Source organism: Centroberyx gerrardi, chromosome 10, assembly GCF_048128805.1.
Source record: "Centroberyx gerrardi isolate f3 chromosome 10, fCenGer3.hap1.cur.20231027, whole genome shotgun sequence".
NCBI lineage: Eukaryota > Metazoa > Chordata > Actinopteri > Beryciformes > Berycidae > Centroberyx > Centroberyx gerrardi.
In genome coordinates this window covers 770,302-789,799 of record NC_136006.1, presented here as the reverse complement: position 1 = coordinate 789,799, position 19,498 = coordinate 770,302, and the positions used below count along the sequence as shown (strand labels likewise).

The 19,498-nt window shown below is 50.8% G+C and overlaps 1 protein-coding gene across 1 annotated transcript in view; it reads right to left on the bottom strand.

Annotated features, from left to right (window-relative positions):
• Positions 1-19,498, bottom strand: part of ttn.2 (titin, tandem duplicate 2) — a 234,276-nt gene that overhangs the window by 35,458 nt on the left and 179,320 nt on the right. Inside the window, exons 209-213 of the mRNA XM_078286142.1 lie at positions 19,172-19,369; positions 18,731-19,027; positions 17,819-18,406; positions 17,364-17,666; positions 103-17,199 (exon numbers count right to left, since the gene is read on the bottom strand). Coding sequence (XP_078142268.1) covers positions 103-17,199; positions 17,364-17,666; positions 17,819-18,406; positions 18,731-19,027; positions 19,172-19,369 — 18,483 coding nt within the window. The remainder of the gene's footprint in view (positions 1-102; positions 17,200-17,363; positions 17,667-17,818; positions 18,407-18,730; positions 19,028-19,171; positions 19,370-19,498) is intronic.

Genomic DNA, 19,498 nt, shown 5'->3' with positions numbered 1-19,498 from the left:
CTACTACTACTAACCACTGTTCTGCATTTTAGAAATCAAAGGTTTACTGATAAGGATCTATTATTAGTGTTTACTTCAAATCTTTAAATATTTTTTCAGTACCTGTGATCTTGGTTCCCTCCTTGGTTTCAGCAGGAACACCGACACCATACTCATTCTCTCCTGTCACTCTGAAGTAGTAGACTCCTCCCTCCTGCAGGTCTGTCAACTTGTATGTCAGTCTGTGGCAGGTGTCCGTCAGCCTGGTCCAGCCCTTCTTACTGGCCTCACGGATATCCACCAGGTAGTTCTTCACTGGTCCTCCTCCCTCATTCTCAGGAGTGTCCCAGGTCACGGTAGCGGAGGTCTTGGTCACCTCCTTGATCTCCACACGGGCAGGAGGTCCAGGGGAATCCAGGACTCTGACATTGAGGGTCAAGGAGGATGTTCCAGCCACACTGGACAGGGTGACGGTGTATTTGCCAGAGTCATTGCGGGTGGCTTTCTCCAAGGTGATGGAGGTGAAGGTGTCTGTAGTGTCGATGACAGCGCGGACTCTCAGGTCCACGTCAGCCTTGGTCCACGTCACACTGGGGATGGGTTTGCCTCTGAAGGGCACAGTCATGGTGAAGGAGCTACCATCCTTCACAATAAGAGTCTTCCTCATTTCATTGCTGATGTCAAAGACTGGCTCCTCCTCTCTCTCTTTGGCCACCTGTTTGTCTGACTCAGGGCTGGGCTCACTGGCTCCAATCTTGTTGATAGACTTGACAACAAACACGTATTCAGCCCCAGGGGTCAATCCCACCACTGTGAACTCTGTGTTCTTGGTGTTCTGGACGCCAACACTCCATTCATCATCTAATGTCTTCCTATATTCTACTCTGTAACCAGTCACAGGTGCTCCACCATCAAACAGCGGTTTGTTCCAGGACAGGGTGACTGTGGCCTTGGTAGAGTCAATGATCTTAGGCTTGGCAGGAGGAGAAGGCAGGAACTGTGGGTCCTCAGCCTTGGCGAGAGGACAGGGGATGCTGGGAGCACTGAGGCCAGCAGCGTTCTCTGCAAACACTCTGTACTCATACTCACAGCCATCACGAAGGTGTGAGGCCTTAACTCTGAGGTCGTAAACAGGTTTCTTGTTGACGCGGCACCAGCGCAGGCCAGTTTTCTCTCTCTTCTCAATGACATAGCCATAGATGCTGCTGCCACCATCAGAAACTGGTCTCTCCCAGCAGATGGTCATAGCCTCGCTAGTGACTGAGGTGACCTGGACATTAGTGGGAGCAGCAGGAACAGTGAATGGATCCATGGCTTTAGCTGGCTCACTCTCCAGGGCCTCACCATCACCATACTTGTTGACTCCCCTGACTCTGAAGATGTACTCATTTCCTTTGAGCAACTTGGTCACTTTACAGGTGGTGGCCTTCATATCGCCATAGACCAGAGTCCATGCTAGGCGACTGGTTTCGCGTTTCTCCACAATGTAATGCATGATCTCAGCACCACCGTTCTCCTGAGGAGGTCCCCAGGTTAGGGTGCATTTCTCTGCCGTGAGGCCAGACACAGCCAAAGGTCCAGAAGCAGGTCCGGGCCTGTCCAGAACCTTACAGTTGATAGCCACAGACCTGGTTCCAGCCACATTCTGCAGGGTCAGGACATACTGGCCGGAGTCTCTCCTGATGGCATCTCTGACAATCAGGGTGGTTTTGAAGTTGGTGGAGGTGATCTCGCATCTGGCCTTGGCCTCAATCTCCTTTCCATCCTTAGACCATGAGACAACAGGGAGCGGACGGCCGGTGATATCAGCATCAATTCTAATGATTTCTCCTGCCTTAATGACAACCAGCTGTCTGAGCTTTTCGTCCAGAATAATAGTTGGTGGGTCTACATCATCCTTGACTGTGACAGGTCCAGTGCTCTCGGAAGGAGCACTGAGCAGCTCGGCAGAATTCTTGGCGATGACATGGAAGTCATACTGCACATCCTCTGTGAGGCCTGTGACATCATAGTAAGTGTCCTGCAGGTTGGTGAAGTTACACTTCAGCCAGCGGCCATCGGGCAGTTCTCTGCGCTCAATGATGTAGCCAGTGACCTTGGCTCCACCATCATACTCTGGCCTCTCCCAGAAGAGGGAAACAGAGGTCCTGGTGATGTTGGTGACTTGAAGGTTACGTGGAGAATCACAAGGGTCCCTGGCTGGTACAGGCTCACTGGCCTTAGTGCATGGACCAATACCAGCAATATTCTCAGCATAGACTCTGAACTGATACAGTAGACCTTCCTCAATGCCTGTCATCTTAAACTGGTTCTCAGCCAGCAGGCCTCTGTTGACCTTAGTCCACAAGATGCTGCTCTGGTCTTTACATTCAACATGATATCCGATAATAGGGCTTCCACCATCGCTGCCAGGTCTGCCCCATACCACCAGCATGCCATACTTTGTGGCATTGGCAACATGGAGGTTGGTGGGAGGACCAGGAGGCTCGAAGGGATACTGAGCAACAATGGGAGCAGAGTCAATGGCAGAGCTCTTGCCATAACGGTTCTCAGCTGCAATACGGAACTGGTACTCTGTGCCCTGGTTGAGACGAGACACCTTGATAGATGTCCTGGCAACTGTGGCTGAGACAATCTGCCATGTGGTGGTGGTGGTGTCTCTCTTCTCCACCACATAGTTGTTAATCTGGCATCCACCGTCATAGGTTGGAGGATCCCAAGACAGACAGATGAAGTCAGCACTCACCTCGTCCACCTTGATGTTGCTGGCTGGGCCAGGTTTGTCCAGAATGATAACAGAGATCTCAGCTGTTTTGGTGCCAACTGAGTTAGTCAGGGTAATCTCATACTTTCCTACATCCTCCTTGGCTGCATCCTTGATGAAAATCTTGGATGAGGTCTTGGAGGTGACGACATTGACCCTGGTGGTCTGCTTCAGCACCTGGCCATCCTTCTTCCAGGACACCTCAGGCTGAGGTCTGCCTTTGAAGGGAACATCAATCTTCAGGTCATCTCCTGATTTCACACTGTATGTGTTAAACAGCACGTCGAAGATGGGCTCAATAGTTATGTCCTTCACCACCACAGGGTTAGCCAGAGGCTTGGGATCACTCTTGCCCTTATCATTCACAGCAATCACCCTGAAGGAGTATTCCTCTCCAGTTGTGAGTCCGTCAATAGTAGCTTCCAGTGCTTTAATTTCACTGCAAACAGTCCATTTGTCGTCACCCTTAGGCTGCATCTCCACAGTGTATTTTGTGATCTTGCTGCCTCCATCATGATCAGGCTTCTCCCAGGAGAGGCTTACAGTATGACGAGTCACATCGACCAAGGTGATCTTACCAGGAGGCAGAGGAGCCTCAGACACCTTGACAGCCTCTGTGGAGGCAGGCAGACCCACTCCCAGCTCGTTCACAGCCAGCACACGGAAATAATACCGGCCTCCCACCTGCAGGTCGGAAATAATGTAAGAGTTCCTCACACAGTTGGTGCAAACACTGGTGAATGCCATTCTCTTCTGCTCTCTCTTCTCCACAATATAGTGTGAGATCTTGGCCCCACCATCAATGAGAGGAGGCTCCCAGGAGATAGAGACAGAGTCTCTCTTTACATCCTTCACCGCCAGGTTGGTAGGAGCGCTGGGGGAGTCCAGAACTCTTACGTTGATGAAGGCTGATTTAGAGCCGCTGAGGTTCTCGAGGGTCAGCACATATTTTCCAGTGTCAAACCTGTCAACGTTGTCAATAACCAGCATTGTGTAGGAGCTTGTGACTTCAATCTGAGCACGCTCAGTCAGTGTGCCATCAGCCTTAGACCATTTGACCTCAGGCTCAGGCTTTCCTCTGACGGTGACAAACAGACGCAGGGTGGCGCTGGCACGGATATTGACCATCTTCCTCAGGTCAGCATCTAGTTCAATCTCAGGAGCCTCCAGCTTCTCGGCAGCGATCACAGACCCAGGCAAGTCCACATGCTCTCCCACTCCCTCAATATTAATAGCACAGACGCGGAAGTTGTACTCTGTATTCTCCCTCAGTTTCTTGACAGTGTAGTGAGTGGTCTGGACACCAGTGGGTGGTGTAGATACGGTCCACTCCTCCTCTGCTGCCTCCTTCATTTCAACAACATACCCACTGAGTGGTGCTCCACCATCATAGATAGGCCTGGACCAGGCCAGGGAAACAGTGGTGCTAGAGTGGTCTGTCACCTTAAGGTTATTTGGAGGTCCTGGTGGGTAAGTAGCATCACAGGCCTTGATATACTCAGTTGGTGCGCTGGGCTTGCCCACACCAGCAGCATTTTCAGCGGAGACCCTGAACTCATAGGAGTGGCCCTCAGTGAGGCCAGTGCATCTGAATCTCAGGTCACTCAGCCTCTTCTTGTTGCACTTGGTCCATCTGATGCCATCCTTGTCACGTTTTTCCAGGACGTATCCTTCAATCTCTGCCCCTCCGTTATTCTCTGGCCTCTCCCATGTAAGCACCATGGAGTCCCTGGTGATAGCACTGGCCTCCGGGGTGGAGGGGGCACTGGGAGTGGTGAAGGGATTACGAGCAATAACAGGCTCAGACTCCAGAGGCTCACCAACACCATATTTGTTCACGGCAGTGACTCTGAAGATGTATTCATTGCCAGGCAGCAGTTTTGTGACTTTGTAGCTGACGGCCTGGATCTTAGGCTCAACCATGGTCCATGACAAGCGACTGGTCTCTCTCTTCTCAATGATGTAGTGAGAGATGCTGGCTCCACCATCATGTGAAGGATGGCTCCAGTGCAGGTAGCACTTCTCAGCTCTGACTCCCTTGACTTCTAGTGGACCGTCTGGAGGACCAGGTCTATCCAGAATTTTAACATTAATTGGGACCATCTTGAGTCCCCCTACGTTGATGAGTTTGAGGACAAAATGGCCACCATCCACTCTGATGCAGTCCTTGACTGTCAGGATGGTGCGTGTGAGTGTGGTCTTGACCTCCATTCTTGGTGTGGTCTTGTCAATCTCCTTTCCATCCTTCAGCCAAATGACATCAGGCAGAGGCTTGCCAAAGTAGTCAGCATCAATGACAAATGTCTCACCAGCATGAACGACAGTCAGATCCTTGAATTTAGGATCCATGGTGGCTGTCGGAGCCTCAATCTCATCCTTGGCAGTAATTTCTCCTGTGCTGTGAGAAGGAGAGCTGGAGATACCAGCAGCATTCCTGGCAATGATTCTGAACTCATAGACGCAGTCCTCAGTCAGGCCAGTGATTGTGAACTGGGTCTCGATGATGTTGGTGAAGGTGGCCTTCATCCAGCGGGTGTCTGGGTGCTTCCTCCTCTCCACTACATAGCCAGTGATGGCGCTGCCTCCATCGTACTGGGGCCTGGTCCACTGGAGTGTCACGTGGTTCCTGGTGATCACAATAGCCTCAGGTGTGCCCGGTGGGTCACAGGGGTCCCTGGCTACCGTGCTGTCAGAGACCTTGCTAACAGGGCTGAGTCCAGCAATGTTCTCGGCGTAGACTCTGAATTCATACTCAATACCTTCCTCCAGCTCTATGGTCTTGAAGCGGGCGTCAGGGATTAGGAGCTTGTTGAGTTTAGTCCATAAGAGGCTGTTCTTCTCCTTCCTCTCCAGGTGATAGCCCAGGATAGGGCTTCCTCCGTTATTGGTGGGAGGTTTCCACTCAACCACCATGTTATCCTTGGTCACAGCAGAAATAAATGGTGTGCCTGGGGCAGCAGGCTCACTGAATGGATACTGAGCAATAACAGCAGGAGAGACAATAGAGGGACTCTTTCCATATCTGTTCTCAGCAGACACTCTGAACTGATATTCAACTCCAGTCTTCAGGTTGGTAACTTTGATGGTTGTTCTGGCAATAGTAGCAGAAACAATTTGCCATGCTGTAGTGGTGGTATCTCTCTTCTCCACAATGTAGTTGTTGATTTGGCAGCCTCCGGTGTACTCTGGTGGCTCCCAGGACATAGTAACATAATTTGAGCTGACCTCCTCAATCTTCACAGGGCCAGTGGGTGGGCCAGGCTTATCAAGGATAACAACAGTAATCTCTTCTGTGGCTGTTCCAACACTGCTGGTGGCTGTCAAAGAGTATTTACCAGAGTCCTCCTTGTTTGCATCTTTGATACACAGTGTAGTAGATGATGCTGTGCTGGATATATTTAGTCTGGTTGTCTCCTTAATAGCCTGTCCATCCTTCTTCCATTCAACCTTAGGCAGAGGGCGTCCAATCACTGGGATCTCAATCTTCAGATCCTCACCATTCTGCACACTGAAGGTGTTGAATGTCATCTTGAACCTGGGCTCAATAGTCACATCCTTAGCAGTGACTGGTGCAGCCAGAGGTCTGGGGTCACTCTTGCCCTTCTCATTGAAAGCTGACACTCTGAACAGGTACTCATGTCCTGTGCTAAGGCCTGTGACAGTGCCCTCACATGTCTTAGTTGTGGCGGCCACCACCCATTCCTCTGAGCCCTGTGACTGCATCTCAATGTAGTAGCCAATGATCCTGCTGCCTCCATCATAGTCAGGCTTTTCCCAGGAGAGAGAGGCACTGGTCTTGGTCACTTCAGTCAGAGTGACCTTACCCACAGACAGAGGAGGCTCAGAAGTTTTAACTGAGTCTTCTGTCTCGACTGGCAAGCCCACACCAAACTCGTTCTCAGCCAAGACTCTAAAATAGTAGATGGTTCCCTCAGTGAGGCCAGTGATGCGATAGCTTGTCTTGGTGCATTTGTTGTCCACGTTAGAGTAAGCCTTCCTGGTGGATTCACGCTTTTCAACCAGGTAGTTCTTGATTCTGGCACCACCATCAATAATAGGGGGCTCCCAAGTCAGGGTGACACAGTCCCTCTTAATGTCTTTCACTGTGAGATTCAGAGGGGCTCCTGGTGTGTCCAGAACTTTGACAGAGACAAAGGCTGACTTGGTGCCAGCGCTATTCACCAGGTTGAGGATGTATTTTCCAGCGTCATTCCTGTCACAGATCTCGACGGAGAGCTGTGTGTAATCTGCACCATTCTCTATCTGGACTTTACTGGGTAGGTCTCCATCCTCCTTAGCCCAGCTGATCTCAGGAGTAGGACGGCCCTTGAATGGTATGTTTATCCTCATAGAGCCTCCTGCACGGACAACTACTCCCTTCCTGAGCTCTGAATCCAGAATCATCTCTGGAGGATCCATCTTATCCACAGGCTTCACAACTCCCTGGATCTCTGTGGGCTCACCAACACCCAGCTTATTCATGGCACAGATGCGCACCTTGTATTCCTGGTGCTCAATCAACTTCTTGATGGTAAACTTGGTAGCATTGACTCCAGAGGGTGGGGTGCAAATAGTCCACTCCTCCTCATCAGCCTTGGTAATTTCCACAGCATAGCCTTGGATCTCACAGCCGCCATCATAGATAGGCCTATGCCAGGCCAGACTGATGGAGTCCTTAGTAGTGTCAACCACATGGGCATTAGTGGGACAGCCAGGCTCAAAGGTAGGATCGCAGGCCTTGAGGTAGGAGGTAGGTGGGCTTGGCTGACCCACCCCAGCTGCATTCTCAGCGGACAACCTGAATTCATACTCATGGTCCTCAGTCAGTCCTGTCACTCTGAAGCGCAAGTCTGTCAATCTACGTTTGTTGCACTTCGTCCACCTCACTCCGGCTCTGTCTCTCTTCTCCACAATGTAGCCAACAATCTCGCTGCCGCCAGTGGTCTCAGGGCGGGTCCAGCAGACAGTCATGGAGTCCCTGGTGATGTTGGTGATCTCGAGCTCCTGAGGTGAGCCAGGAGGAACAAATGGATTCCTCATGATAACTGGCGCTGACTCCAGAGGCTCGCCCACGCCATACTTGTTAACAGCCATGACTCTGAAGATGTACTCATTTCCCTTCAGTAGCTTGGTGACCTTGAACATGGTGGCTCCACAGTCGCTGGAGACCACAGTCCATGCCAGGCGGCTGGTTTCTCTCTTTTGGATGATGTAGTGAGAGATGCTGGCTCCACCATCGTGCCTGGGTGGCAGCCATGACAGTGAGCACTTCTCCTCAGTGACGTTGCTGATGGTGAGAGGTCCCTCCGAGGGGCCTGGTCTGTCCAGGACCTTCACACTGAATGGGACAGTCTTAGTTCCAGCCACGTTCGTCAGAACCAGTGTGTACTGTCCACCATCCACTCTGATTGCATCCTTAACTACGAGCAGAGCCTTAAAGTCTGTGTTTTTGATCTCAGCTCTGGCTGAGTTCTCAACTTCAACATCTCCCTTGAACCACTGAGCTGTGGGGATGGGCTTTCCTTCAACGCTGGCCTCCAGGCTGAATGTCTCTCCAGCACTGATAACAATAGTCTGGTTGTACATAGGATCAGTTTCACACTTAGGTGGGTCAACTTCATCCTTGGCTGTGATGGATCCTGTGCTCTCAGAGGGCTTGCTGATAGCACCAGCTGCATTCCTAGCAATTACTCTGAAGTCATACTTACAGTCCTCTGTCAGGCCAATAACTGTGAATTCATGTTCAATGATGTTTGCGAAGCTAGCCTTCATCCACCTTCCCTCAGGGAGGTCACGTTTCTCCACTACATAGCCAGTAACTAAGCTTCCACCATCGTAAGCTGGAGGGGTCCACCTCAGCTTCACTGAGTGCCTGGTCACAATGATAGCCTCAGCACAGCCGGGAGGATCACATGGGTCACGTGCCACATAGACTTCAGAGACCTTACTGCATTTTCCAATGCCGACAATATTCTCAGCATAGACTCTGTACTCATACTCAATGCCCTCCTCCAGGGGAGTAGATTTGAACCTGCAGTCCTGGATGAGAGTTTTGTTGATCTTGGTCCAGAGGATGCTGTTCTTCTCTTTCCTCTCCAGATGGTAGCCCAGGATGGCACTGCCTCCATCAGATGGGGGTTTGTGCCATTCAACCACCATATAGTCCTTAGTGTATGAAGACACATATGGTGTTCCTGGTAGGCCAGGCTCCTGGAATGGATACTGGGCCAAGACAGGCTCTGAATCAATGGCATAACTCTTTCCATATCTGTTCTCAGCACAGATTCTGAACTGGTACTCAGCACCTGTCTTCAGATTGCTGACTTTGAGTGTGGTTCTGGCAACAGTGGCAGACACGACCACCCAGTTAGTTGTGGTTGTGTCCCTCTTCTCCACCACATAGTTGGAGATTGGGCAACCACCTGTATATGTGGGAGGTTCCCAGTTGAGAGTGATACTCTCAGCACTAATGTCCTCCAACTTGACAGGGCCTGTGGGTGGACCTGGCTTGTCCAGGGTGATCACCTCAATAGTGGCATCCTTGGATCCAAGGGCATTGGCTATGTTAATGCTGTACATGCCTCCATCCTCTCTGGTGGCATCCTTGATGGTGAGAGTGGTGTGGTGTGCAGTGTCAGTGACATTGACTCTGGTGGTCTGCTTGAGAGCAGCTCCATCCTTGGTCCAAGTGATGGTGGGCTTCGGGTGGCCAGCAACTGGGACCTCTACCTTCAGGTCATAGCCCACCTGGACACTGTAGGTGCTCACCTTAGGCCTTACAGAAGGCTCAATCACAAGGTCCTTCGCTAAAACTGTGTGAGCCAATTGTCTGGGGTCGCTCCTGCCCTTATCATTGACAGCAACGACTCTGAACTGGTACTCCTCTCCCTTGTGTAGGTTGGTCACAACAGTCTCCAGTGCTTTCACACTAGCACACACAGACCATGCTTCACTGTCCTTGCGTGCCAATTCCACTTCATAGTGGCTGATCCTACTGCCACCATCATGTTCAGGCTTCTCCCAGGTGAGGGTTACAGTTTTACGAGTAACGTCAACCACACTGACTTTACCAGGTGGCTGAGGCTTCTCGGAGACCTTAAGTGGCTCTATAGTTTTAGCAGGGAGACCCACACCATATTCGTTCTCAGCCAGGACTCTGAAGAAGAAGATTCCACCCTCTGGAAGAGGTTCAACCTTCCATGACATTCTGTTGCAGGTGGTGACAGGAGAGTAGACCTTCCTGGTGCTCTCACGCTTCTCAACAATATAGTGCTTGATCTTTGAGCCGCCATCCAGAAGTGGAGGCTCCCACGTGAGAGTGACAGAGTTCTTGGTGATCTCCTTCACCATGAAGTTAGCTGGTGGGCTGGGTGAGTCCAAGACTCTGACGCTGATGAAGACCGACTTCACTCCACTTGCATTCTCTGCTGTCAGAGTGTACTTGCCACTGTCAAATCTGTCAACGTTCTCAATGACAAGTGAAGCGTAGCTGCCTGTGTTGTCAATCTGGGCTGTCTCCTTAATCTCACCCTCAGCCTTGCCCCATTTTACCTCAGGAGCTGGGCGTCCCCTCACAGGAACAAACAACCTGAGAGTGCTTGCTGCTCTGATGTTGATCATCTTTCTCATATCAGCGTCCAGGTCAAGGTCAGGAGCCTCAAGCTTCTCCTCCAGAAGGATCTTTCCTGGAACATCAGCATGCTCACCAACACCAACTTTGTTGATGGCACACACTCTGAATTGGTACTCATGCTTTTCCAGCAGCTTTTTCACTGTGAACTTAGTGTCTGTGATTCCAGTGGCAGGAGTGCACATGAACCACTCATCAGCTACTCCATTGCAGGCCTCAACAATGTAGGCCTGAATCTCACAGCCGCCATCATAGATGGGCTTGCCCCATGTCAGGGAAACCGTGGATCTAGATGTGTCTACCACCTTGGGGTTGTTTGGTGGGCCTGGTTTAAAGATAGGATCCAGTGCTTTGTAGTACATTGTTGGGGGGCTAGGTGTGCCAATGCCTGCAGCATTCTCAGCAGCAACTCTGAATTCATAGCTGCGGTTTTCTAGGAGGCCTGTTACTCTGAAGCGCAGCTCGCTCACCGTGCGCTTGTTGCACCTGGTCCATCTCACACCCTCCTTGTCACGTTTCTCAACAATGTATCCTTGAATGGCGTTACCACCGTCATTAATTGGTCTCTCCCAGGTCACCACCATGGAGTCTTTGGTGATGGTGGAGACATCCACCTCTGTTGGTGGGTCAGGAGTGACAAATGGATTTGTGGCAATCATTGCCTCAGATTCCAGAGGCTCACCAACTCCGTATTTGTTGACTGGAATCACTCTGAAAATGTACTCATTACCAGGGAGGAGCTTGGTAATCTTCAGGTTCAGGGTCTGAACTTTGGGGTCAACTACAGTCCAAACCAGTCTGCTGGTCTCCCTCCTCTCAACAATGTAATGGGAGACATCACTGCCTCCATCCTGCAGGGGTGATTTCCAGGCGATGGAGCATTTCTCATTGGTGACTCCATAGATGGAGATAGGGCCTGCAGGTGGGCCTGGTCTGTCCAGAACCTTGACATTAATGTTAACAGATTTCTCTCCTCCAACATTCTTCACCAGGAGAGTGTACTGGCCTCCATCGACACGGATGGCTTCTTTGACCACCAGACAGGCTGTGAAGTCTGTGTTCTTTATCTCTAGGCGAGCTGCTTCTGCAATCTCCTGGTTGCCCTTCAGCCAGTGTACAGTGGGCACGGGCTTGCCATAGATACCAGCCTCCAGCTTGAACGTCTCTCCAGCATTTACCACCACAGCCTGGGAGTATTTGGCATCCAAGTCAATCTTGGGTGGATCCACCTCATCCTTGGCAGTGATGGCTCCAGTGCTCTCAGAGGGCTTGCTGGAGACACCAGCTGCGTTCCTGGCGATGATGCGGAACTCATAGATCTGGTCCTCAGTCAGACCAGTAACAACAAACTGAGTCTCGATGATGTTGGCGAAGCTGGCCTTCATCCAGCGGCCATCAGCTCCCTCCTTCTTCTCCACCACATAGCCTGTGATCTTGCTGCCACCATCATACTCAGGTTTGGTCCATCTGAGGGTCACTTGGCTTCTGGTGACAATAACAGCCTCTGGCTTTCCTGGGCTGTCACAAGGATCTCTGGCCACTTGCATCTCAGTCAGTTTGCTGGCCTTGCTGAGGCCGACAATGTTCTCAGCATAAACTCTGAACTCATATTCAATACCCTCCTCAAGGCCAACAACCTTGAATCTGGTCTCTGGGATGAGCTGTTTGTTCTGTTTCACCCACAGGATGCTGTTTCTCTCTTTGAGCTCCAGGTGGTAGCCCAGGATTTTGCTTCCACCATCGTTGCTCGGTTTTTCCCATACAATTACCATGTTCTCCTTGGTGGCCGACTGGACCACAACAGAACGTGGCTGGCTGGGCACCTCGAATGGATACTGAGCAACAATGTTTTCAGAGAGCAGCACTGACGACTTGCCATATCTGTTCTCAGCAGCAATCCTAAACTGGTATTCAGATCCAGTCTTCAGACGCGCCGCTTTTATGGTGGTTCTGGCCACTGTAGCTGACACAATCTGCCAGTTAGTTGTAGATGTGTCTCTCTTTTCGACAATGTAATTGTTGATGGTGCAACCACCATCGTACTCTGGTGGATTCCAGGACAGGATCACACTGTCAGCAGTGACCTCATCCAGCTTAATGGGGCCGGTTGGTGGACCGGGCTTATCCAGAACAACAACACCGATGTCTGTGGTGGCCTCTCCGGCTGTGTTGGTCAGCTTGATGGTGTAAGTGCCCACATCATCTCTGCAAGCCTCCTTGATGACCAGAAGAAGGTTTTTGTCAGAAGCTTCAGCATTGACTCTAGTTGTCTCCTTGAGCACAACCCCATCTTTGAGCCAAATCACTGTAGCTTTGGGACGGGCAGCATATGGTACATCTATCTTCAGATCATCTCCTGCCAGCACACTGAATGTGGTGAAGAGCAGCTTGAAGATTGGTGAGATGACCAGGTCTTTAGCCACCACAGGCATGCTGAGGGGACGTGGGTCACTCATTCCCTTCTCGTTGGTGGCTGAGATACGGAACATGTACTCCTCTCCCTGTGTCAGGCCAGATACAACAGCCTCATTGGTTTTAACCACCATGACCTGGGTCCACTTCTCGCTGCCTTTCCCCTGCATCTCAACAATGTAGCCTGTGATTCTACTACCACCATCATGGTCAGGTTTCTCCCAGGACAGAGTTACGCTGGTGCCTGTGACATCAAGGAGGGACACTTTGCCTGGTGGCAGAGGCTTTTCTGACGCCTTGATTGGTTCGAGAGTCTCTACTGGGAGGCCGATGCCATACTCGTTCTCAGCCAGGATTCTGAAGAAGTATAGTTTTCCTTCCTCAAGATCTCCAATTTTCCAGCTGGACTTGTGGCAGCTGGCACTGACTGTTGAGTAGGCCTTTCTGGTTGACTCACGCTTCTCCACAATGTAGTTGCGGACTCTGGAGCCACCGTCAATAAGGGGTGCATCCCACATGAGGGAAACTGAATCTCTGGTGACCTCCTTGATGACCAGATTCTGAGGTGCTCCAGGAGTATCCAGCACTCTGACGTTAACATAGGCTGTCTTACTTCCTGAGGCATTCTCCACAGTCACCATGTATTTACCTCCATCAAACCTGTCCACATTCTCCACCTGGAGAGTTGTGAAAGATGAAGTGACTTCAATATTAGCTTTGTCCAGGGATTCTCCGTGCTCTCTTGACCATTTCACCTCAGGTGCTGGTCTGCCCTTGATGGGGACAAAGAGTCTGAGTGTGCTACAGGCTCTGATGCAGACCACCTTGCGCAGCTCTGCTCCAAGGTCAATCTCTGGAGGGAGCAGTCTGTCCTCAGCTTTGGGGGTTCCAGGCACAGCAGCCGGCTCTCCCACGCCCTCACAATTAGTGGCACAGATGTTGATTTTGTACTCTTGGTTTTCCTTCAGGTTGGTGATGGTGAAGGAGGTGGCTGTCCATCCCCTCTTGGGAGTATGGATGGTCCACTCATCCTCCTCAGGCAGGCAGGTCTCTACAATGTAGCCGGTGATCTCAGAACCACCATCATAGACAGGCTTGTTCCAGGCAAGGGTGATGGAGGACTTGGTTGTGTCCAGCACTCTGGGGTTCCCTGGAGGTCCAGGCTGGAAGATGGTGTCCATAGCTTTGTAGAATGGACTGGAAGGACTAGGCTGGCTTAGACCAGCATTGTTCTCAGCAAGGATTCTGAATTCATACTCATGTCCTGGTGTGAGGCCAGAGACCTTGAATCTGAGGTCAGACACAGTCCTCTTGTTGCACTTCACCCAGCGCATGCCAGTCTTATCTCTCCTCTCAATGATGTAGGTGTTGATGCTACTGCCTCCATCATGTTCAGGGCGGTCCCAGCAGACAACCATGGAGTCCTTGGTGATGGTGGTGACCTCAGGCTGCTGTGGTGGGTCAGTGGGGACGTAGGGGTTGGTACAGATGACAGGCTCAGACTCCAGGGGCTCGCCCACACCATACTTGTTGACGGCCATGACCCTGAAGATGTACTCATTACCCTTCAGAAGCTTGGTGACCTTGAACCTGTTGGCCTGAAGGTCTGTGGCCACGTTGGTCCACGCCAGCCTGCTGGTTTCACGCCTCTGGATGATGAAGTACTCGATCTTGGCACCACCGTCGTGTGAGGGATGCAGCCAGTTGAGGACACACTTCTCAGCAGTGACGTCAGACACAGTGAGAGAGTCTGGTGGTCCAGGTCTGTCGAGCACCTTGACATTGAATGTAAACTTTGCAAAGCCGCCAGGGTTGCTGGCTGTCAGAGTGAAAGCACCACCATCCCTCCTCAGGGAGTCTTTGTTCACCAAAGTTGTGTGGAAGTCAGATGACTTGATCTCCAGCTTGGCTGTGTCCACAAGCTCCTTTCCTTCCTTGGTCCATACCAGAGATGGGATTGGTCTGCCAATCACATTGGCCTCCAGTTTGAACACTTCTCCTGCCATGACAACAACATTGCTGCTGTAGGACGCGTCAACATCAAGCTTGGGCTCTTCAACATCATCTCGGCATGTGATCTCCTCCGATGGCTGGGATGGTGCACTAACACCACCAGCTGAGTTTCTAGCGAGCACACGGAATTCATAAGTTGCATCCTCAGTCAGACCACTGACTGTGTAGATGGTCTCAAGGATGTTGTTGAAGTTGGCTTTGAGCCAGCGTCCATTGGGCAGCTCTCTCCTCTCCACTGTGTATCCAGTGATGGAAAATCCACCATCACCCTCTGGTTTGGTCCATGAAACAGTCACCTCATGTCTGGTGATATTCAGTGCCACAGGCCTGCCTGGTGGGTCCACTGGGTCCAGAGCATACATAGGCTCAGAGGGCTTGCTGGCTTTGCTCAGGCCGGCCATGTTTTCAGCGATGACGCGGTGTTCATATGCGATTCCATCAACAAGGCCTGTTGATTTGAAGATATTTCCAACAACCAGAGCCTTGCTAATTTTCTGCCACAGAATGCTGTTTTTCTCCTTCCTCTCCACGTGGTAGCCCAGGATGGCACTGCCTCCATCAGAGGATGGCTCATTCCAGCTCAGAGTCATAGCATCCTTGTTGAAAGATGTGACCACAGGAATGCCTGGCTGCCCTGGCACATCAAATGGATAGGCAGCCACCACTGGATCAGAGACGATGCAGGGTCCAATGCCGTATCTGTTCTGGGCCTTGACACGGAACTGATACCCGGTTCCGGTGGTGAGACGGGCTGCCTTGAATGTGGTGCGGATGACTGTAGCTGCCAGCTCTACCCAGGAAGTGCCGGTGGTCTCCCTCATCTCAACGATGTAGTTGTTGATGGGAACACCTCCATCATTCTCTGGTCCCTCCCAGGACATGAGAACATAGTCACATGACACCTCCTCCAGCTTGATGGGCCCTGTGGGAGGCCCTGGAATGTCGTGGACCAGGACTGTGATGGTCTCAGTCACTGTACCCAGGATGTTCTTTCCAGTCATGGAATACTGGCCTCCATCAGTCCTCTTGATTTCACTGATATTGAGGATGGTTGATGTTGGTGTGGTTTCAGTGTTGATCCTCTGCGTCTCCTTCAGCGCGGTGTCTCCCTTCTTCCAGGAAACCACAGGCCTGGGTTTACCGAGTACTGGGATCTCAACCTTGACACGGTCCCCAGCCTTGGCGATGACTGTCTTCTGATAGACTCCACGCAGGTCGAAGGATGGTGCGGCAGTCTGCTCTTTGATGATAGCGGGCCTGCTCTCACGGGGGTCACTCCTGCCTGATGCATTGACTGCCATGATGCGGAAGATGTATTCTGCGCCCTCAGTCAGATCTGTGACAACGTAGTCCAGAGCCTTGATGGCAACCACATGGACCCACTGGTCGGTATCCTTCTTCTGGGCCTCAATGACATATCCTGTGATCAGGCTGCCACCATCATGCAGGGGCTTGGTCCATGCCAGGCTGGCACTGTCAGCTGTCACATCTGTGACATACAGGTTCTCAGGGGTGGAGGGGGCCTGGGAAACCCTGATTGGCTCAGGGGTTTCAGCAGGCTCACCTACACCAAGGTCATTCTCAGCAGAGACACGGAAGTAGTAGTGAGCACCCTCCTCCAAGTCGGGGATCTTGAAGGAGCATTTCTGCCATGTGGTGCTTAGTACTGTGTAGGCCTTCTTGGTGGCTTCTCTCCTCTCAACAATGTAGTTGTGAATCTTGGATCCACCGTCAATGATGGGGATTTCCCACTGTAGAGTGATGCTGTTCTTGGTGATCTCTCTAGGTTTAAGGTTGACTGGGGGTCCTGGTGTGTCCAGAACTTTGACGTTAACAAAGCCAGTCTTCTTTCCAGCAACATTCTCCAGAGACAGGTGGTATTTTCCAGCGTCATATCTGGTGCAGTCAGGAATAACCAGCAGAGTGTAGGACTCTGTGGTATCAATATGCGCACGTGTCTTCAGGTTAGTGTCATCCTTGCTCCAGGTTACTTCAGGCACGGGACGGCCCTTGATGGGAACAAACATGCGGATTGAGGCACGGCACCTGACCACCAGGGTTCTCCTCAGTTCGGCATCCAGTTCAAAGTCTGGCAGTGTTTCCTGGTCCACCAGATCAGTCACCTTCTCAACCTCAGCAGGCTCACCAACTCCCTCTGTGTTCACAGCTCTGACTCTGAAGTGGTATTTGCCTCCCTTCTGAAGGTTACCGATGACGTATTCAGTGATTCTAAGAGGAATCTGGTTCTCTGTCTCCCAGTCATCATGTCCATCCTTCTTGTACTCAACAAAGTATCCATCTACATTGAGGCCACCATCGTAGTGGGGTCGGCCCCAGGCAAAAGTGGCCGTGGTTCTTGTGGTCTCCATAATTCTGGGGTTGGATGGAGGACCAGGTGGATCTAATGAAAAATAGGAGATGTAAAAAAAAGGAAATGTTTTAGAGATTTAGAGTCAAGTTGTCTGGAGCACATGAGAATATGTTGTTAGTCGACTAACGTTAATGAGGGTTTTGTGTTTGATGCTTTTGTATTTTTGAGTGAGAGTGTTCTCCAGTTTTACTTACATACGATATCCTTGGTCATGACGGGGTGAGACGGCTCGCTGGGCTGCCCAAATCCAGCCTTGTTCTCAGCAGTTACTCTGAACTCATACTCTACTCCTTCACTCAGGCCCTGTACCTTGAAGCGCAGGTCAGGGACTGTCCTCTTACAGGCTCTCACCCATCTCATTCCTCTCCTCTCTTTCCTCTCTACGCAGTATCCTCTGATATCACTTCCTCCGTCCATGGCTGGTCTCTTCCAAGAAATGGTGACAGCGTTCCTGCTGACATTATCAATCTCTGGCATTGAGGGTGGGCCTGGTGGGCCTGGGGGGAAAATATACAAGACCATTACAATCAGTTACCCCTTGAACTTGGAGATTTGCACAATCTAATCCCTGTATTAAAAAGGATGACGAATAATGACTGAAATATCATTCTACAACTTTTTTTTATCATACTTAAGATACAGTACGTACCGAAACGGTCAACCATTTTGATTGGACCAGACTGGTTTGAGTCTCCGGTGCCATACTGGTTCACAGCAGACACTCTGAAGATGTACTCGTTGCCCTTGATCAGTTTGCTGGCTACATGTCTGCAGTCCATGATGTTCTCGGCTAGCTTGGTCCACAGCAGGCGACTGGTTTCTCTCTTCTCTAGGACGTAGGACTTGATGGAGCAGCCTCCATCCTCCTCAGGAGGAAGCCAGGTCAGGGTACATTTCTCAGCTGAAATGTTGCTGGCTTCAATGGGGCCTGGAGGTCCAGGGATGTCCAGGACCTTCACCTTGACATGCTCTTCCTTGATACCGAAGGGGTTGCTGGCGGTGATGGTGTACTCTCCTGTGTTCTTCCTGGTGGCATACTTGATAGCCAGGGTGGAGGAGGTGGGGGTGCTGGTGACAGTCACGATGTCAGAGTTCTTGAACTCGCGGCCTCCCTTGGACCACACAGCAGTGGGGGGAGGTTTGCCCACAATCTTGGAGGCGGAGACTACAATGGTGTCTCCTGCCCTGACTGACACACCGTCCTTCATGTCTGGGTCAATGGTGATGGTCGGGGGCTCTGTAGAGAACAGGAAGAGGAAATCAATCAGATTCTAATGTTATGCTAATGGTTTAATGGTTGGTGGCTCTGTTGAACAAAATAAAACAAAAAGAAACTGCTGTTTCAAAACTTTCACCTGAAATTACACATATAGTCAAGAAATAGGTGCAAAGAAGTTCCATCAAAAACAATTAACTTTGGTTGTTCTGTTCCAATCATTCACCTTTGACTTTACAGTGCATGATTAATTTCCTCTTTCATTTTATAACACACTGTTTACAGGAGCAGTCTCACTGTAAAATGGAAAGTATTCTATCATGTATGACAGCAACACCAGCTTACCATACTCATCCTTGCAGGTGAGAGGCTCAGTAGACTCTGAGGGAGCACTGACGGCCCCAGCAGCATTCTTGGCCCTGATCCTGAACTCATACTGAGCTCCTTCAGTCAGGTCAGTGACGGTGAAGGCACAGCCCTGGATGTTGACGTGGTTGGCCTTCATCCAGGCTTTGGTGCCAGCCTCCAGCTTCTCCACCATGTAGCCAGTCAGCTTGTGGCCGCCGTCGTACTTCGGAGCGGTCCACATCAGAGTCACCGTGCTTCTGGTGACGTTGATCACGTCAGGCTTGCCAGGAGCATCTAAAAGAGAAAGATAAAATAAATGGTCACCAGGGAAGAATTCTTGAATAAACATATAACATCAATCTATCTCGCAAAATCTCACTCTCACTCATTCAGCTACATGTATAATTGTGTCACAACTGAAGAGAGCAGTGAACTCACCAATAGGATCCAGGGCGACCACAGCATCAGTGACCCTGCTTGCCTTTCCCACGCCGGCCATGTTCATGGCCATCACTCTGAACTCGTACTCTAGTCCCTCTATCAGACCAGTGACTCTGCACTCTTTTACTCTCAGAGGAGTCTTACTGGCCCGCTTCCACATCAAACTGTTCCTCTCCTTAAATTCCACATGATATCCTGGACAGCAGACAAAGCCAGTTGGTCATGTGGTCCACATCTTTCATTGTAAACTTGTTCATTTATATAGCACTTTTCAAAAATAGTTTTCTATTGCTGCTATATATTTTTGCTAAGTATTTCTGAGCA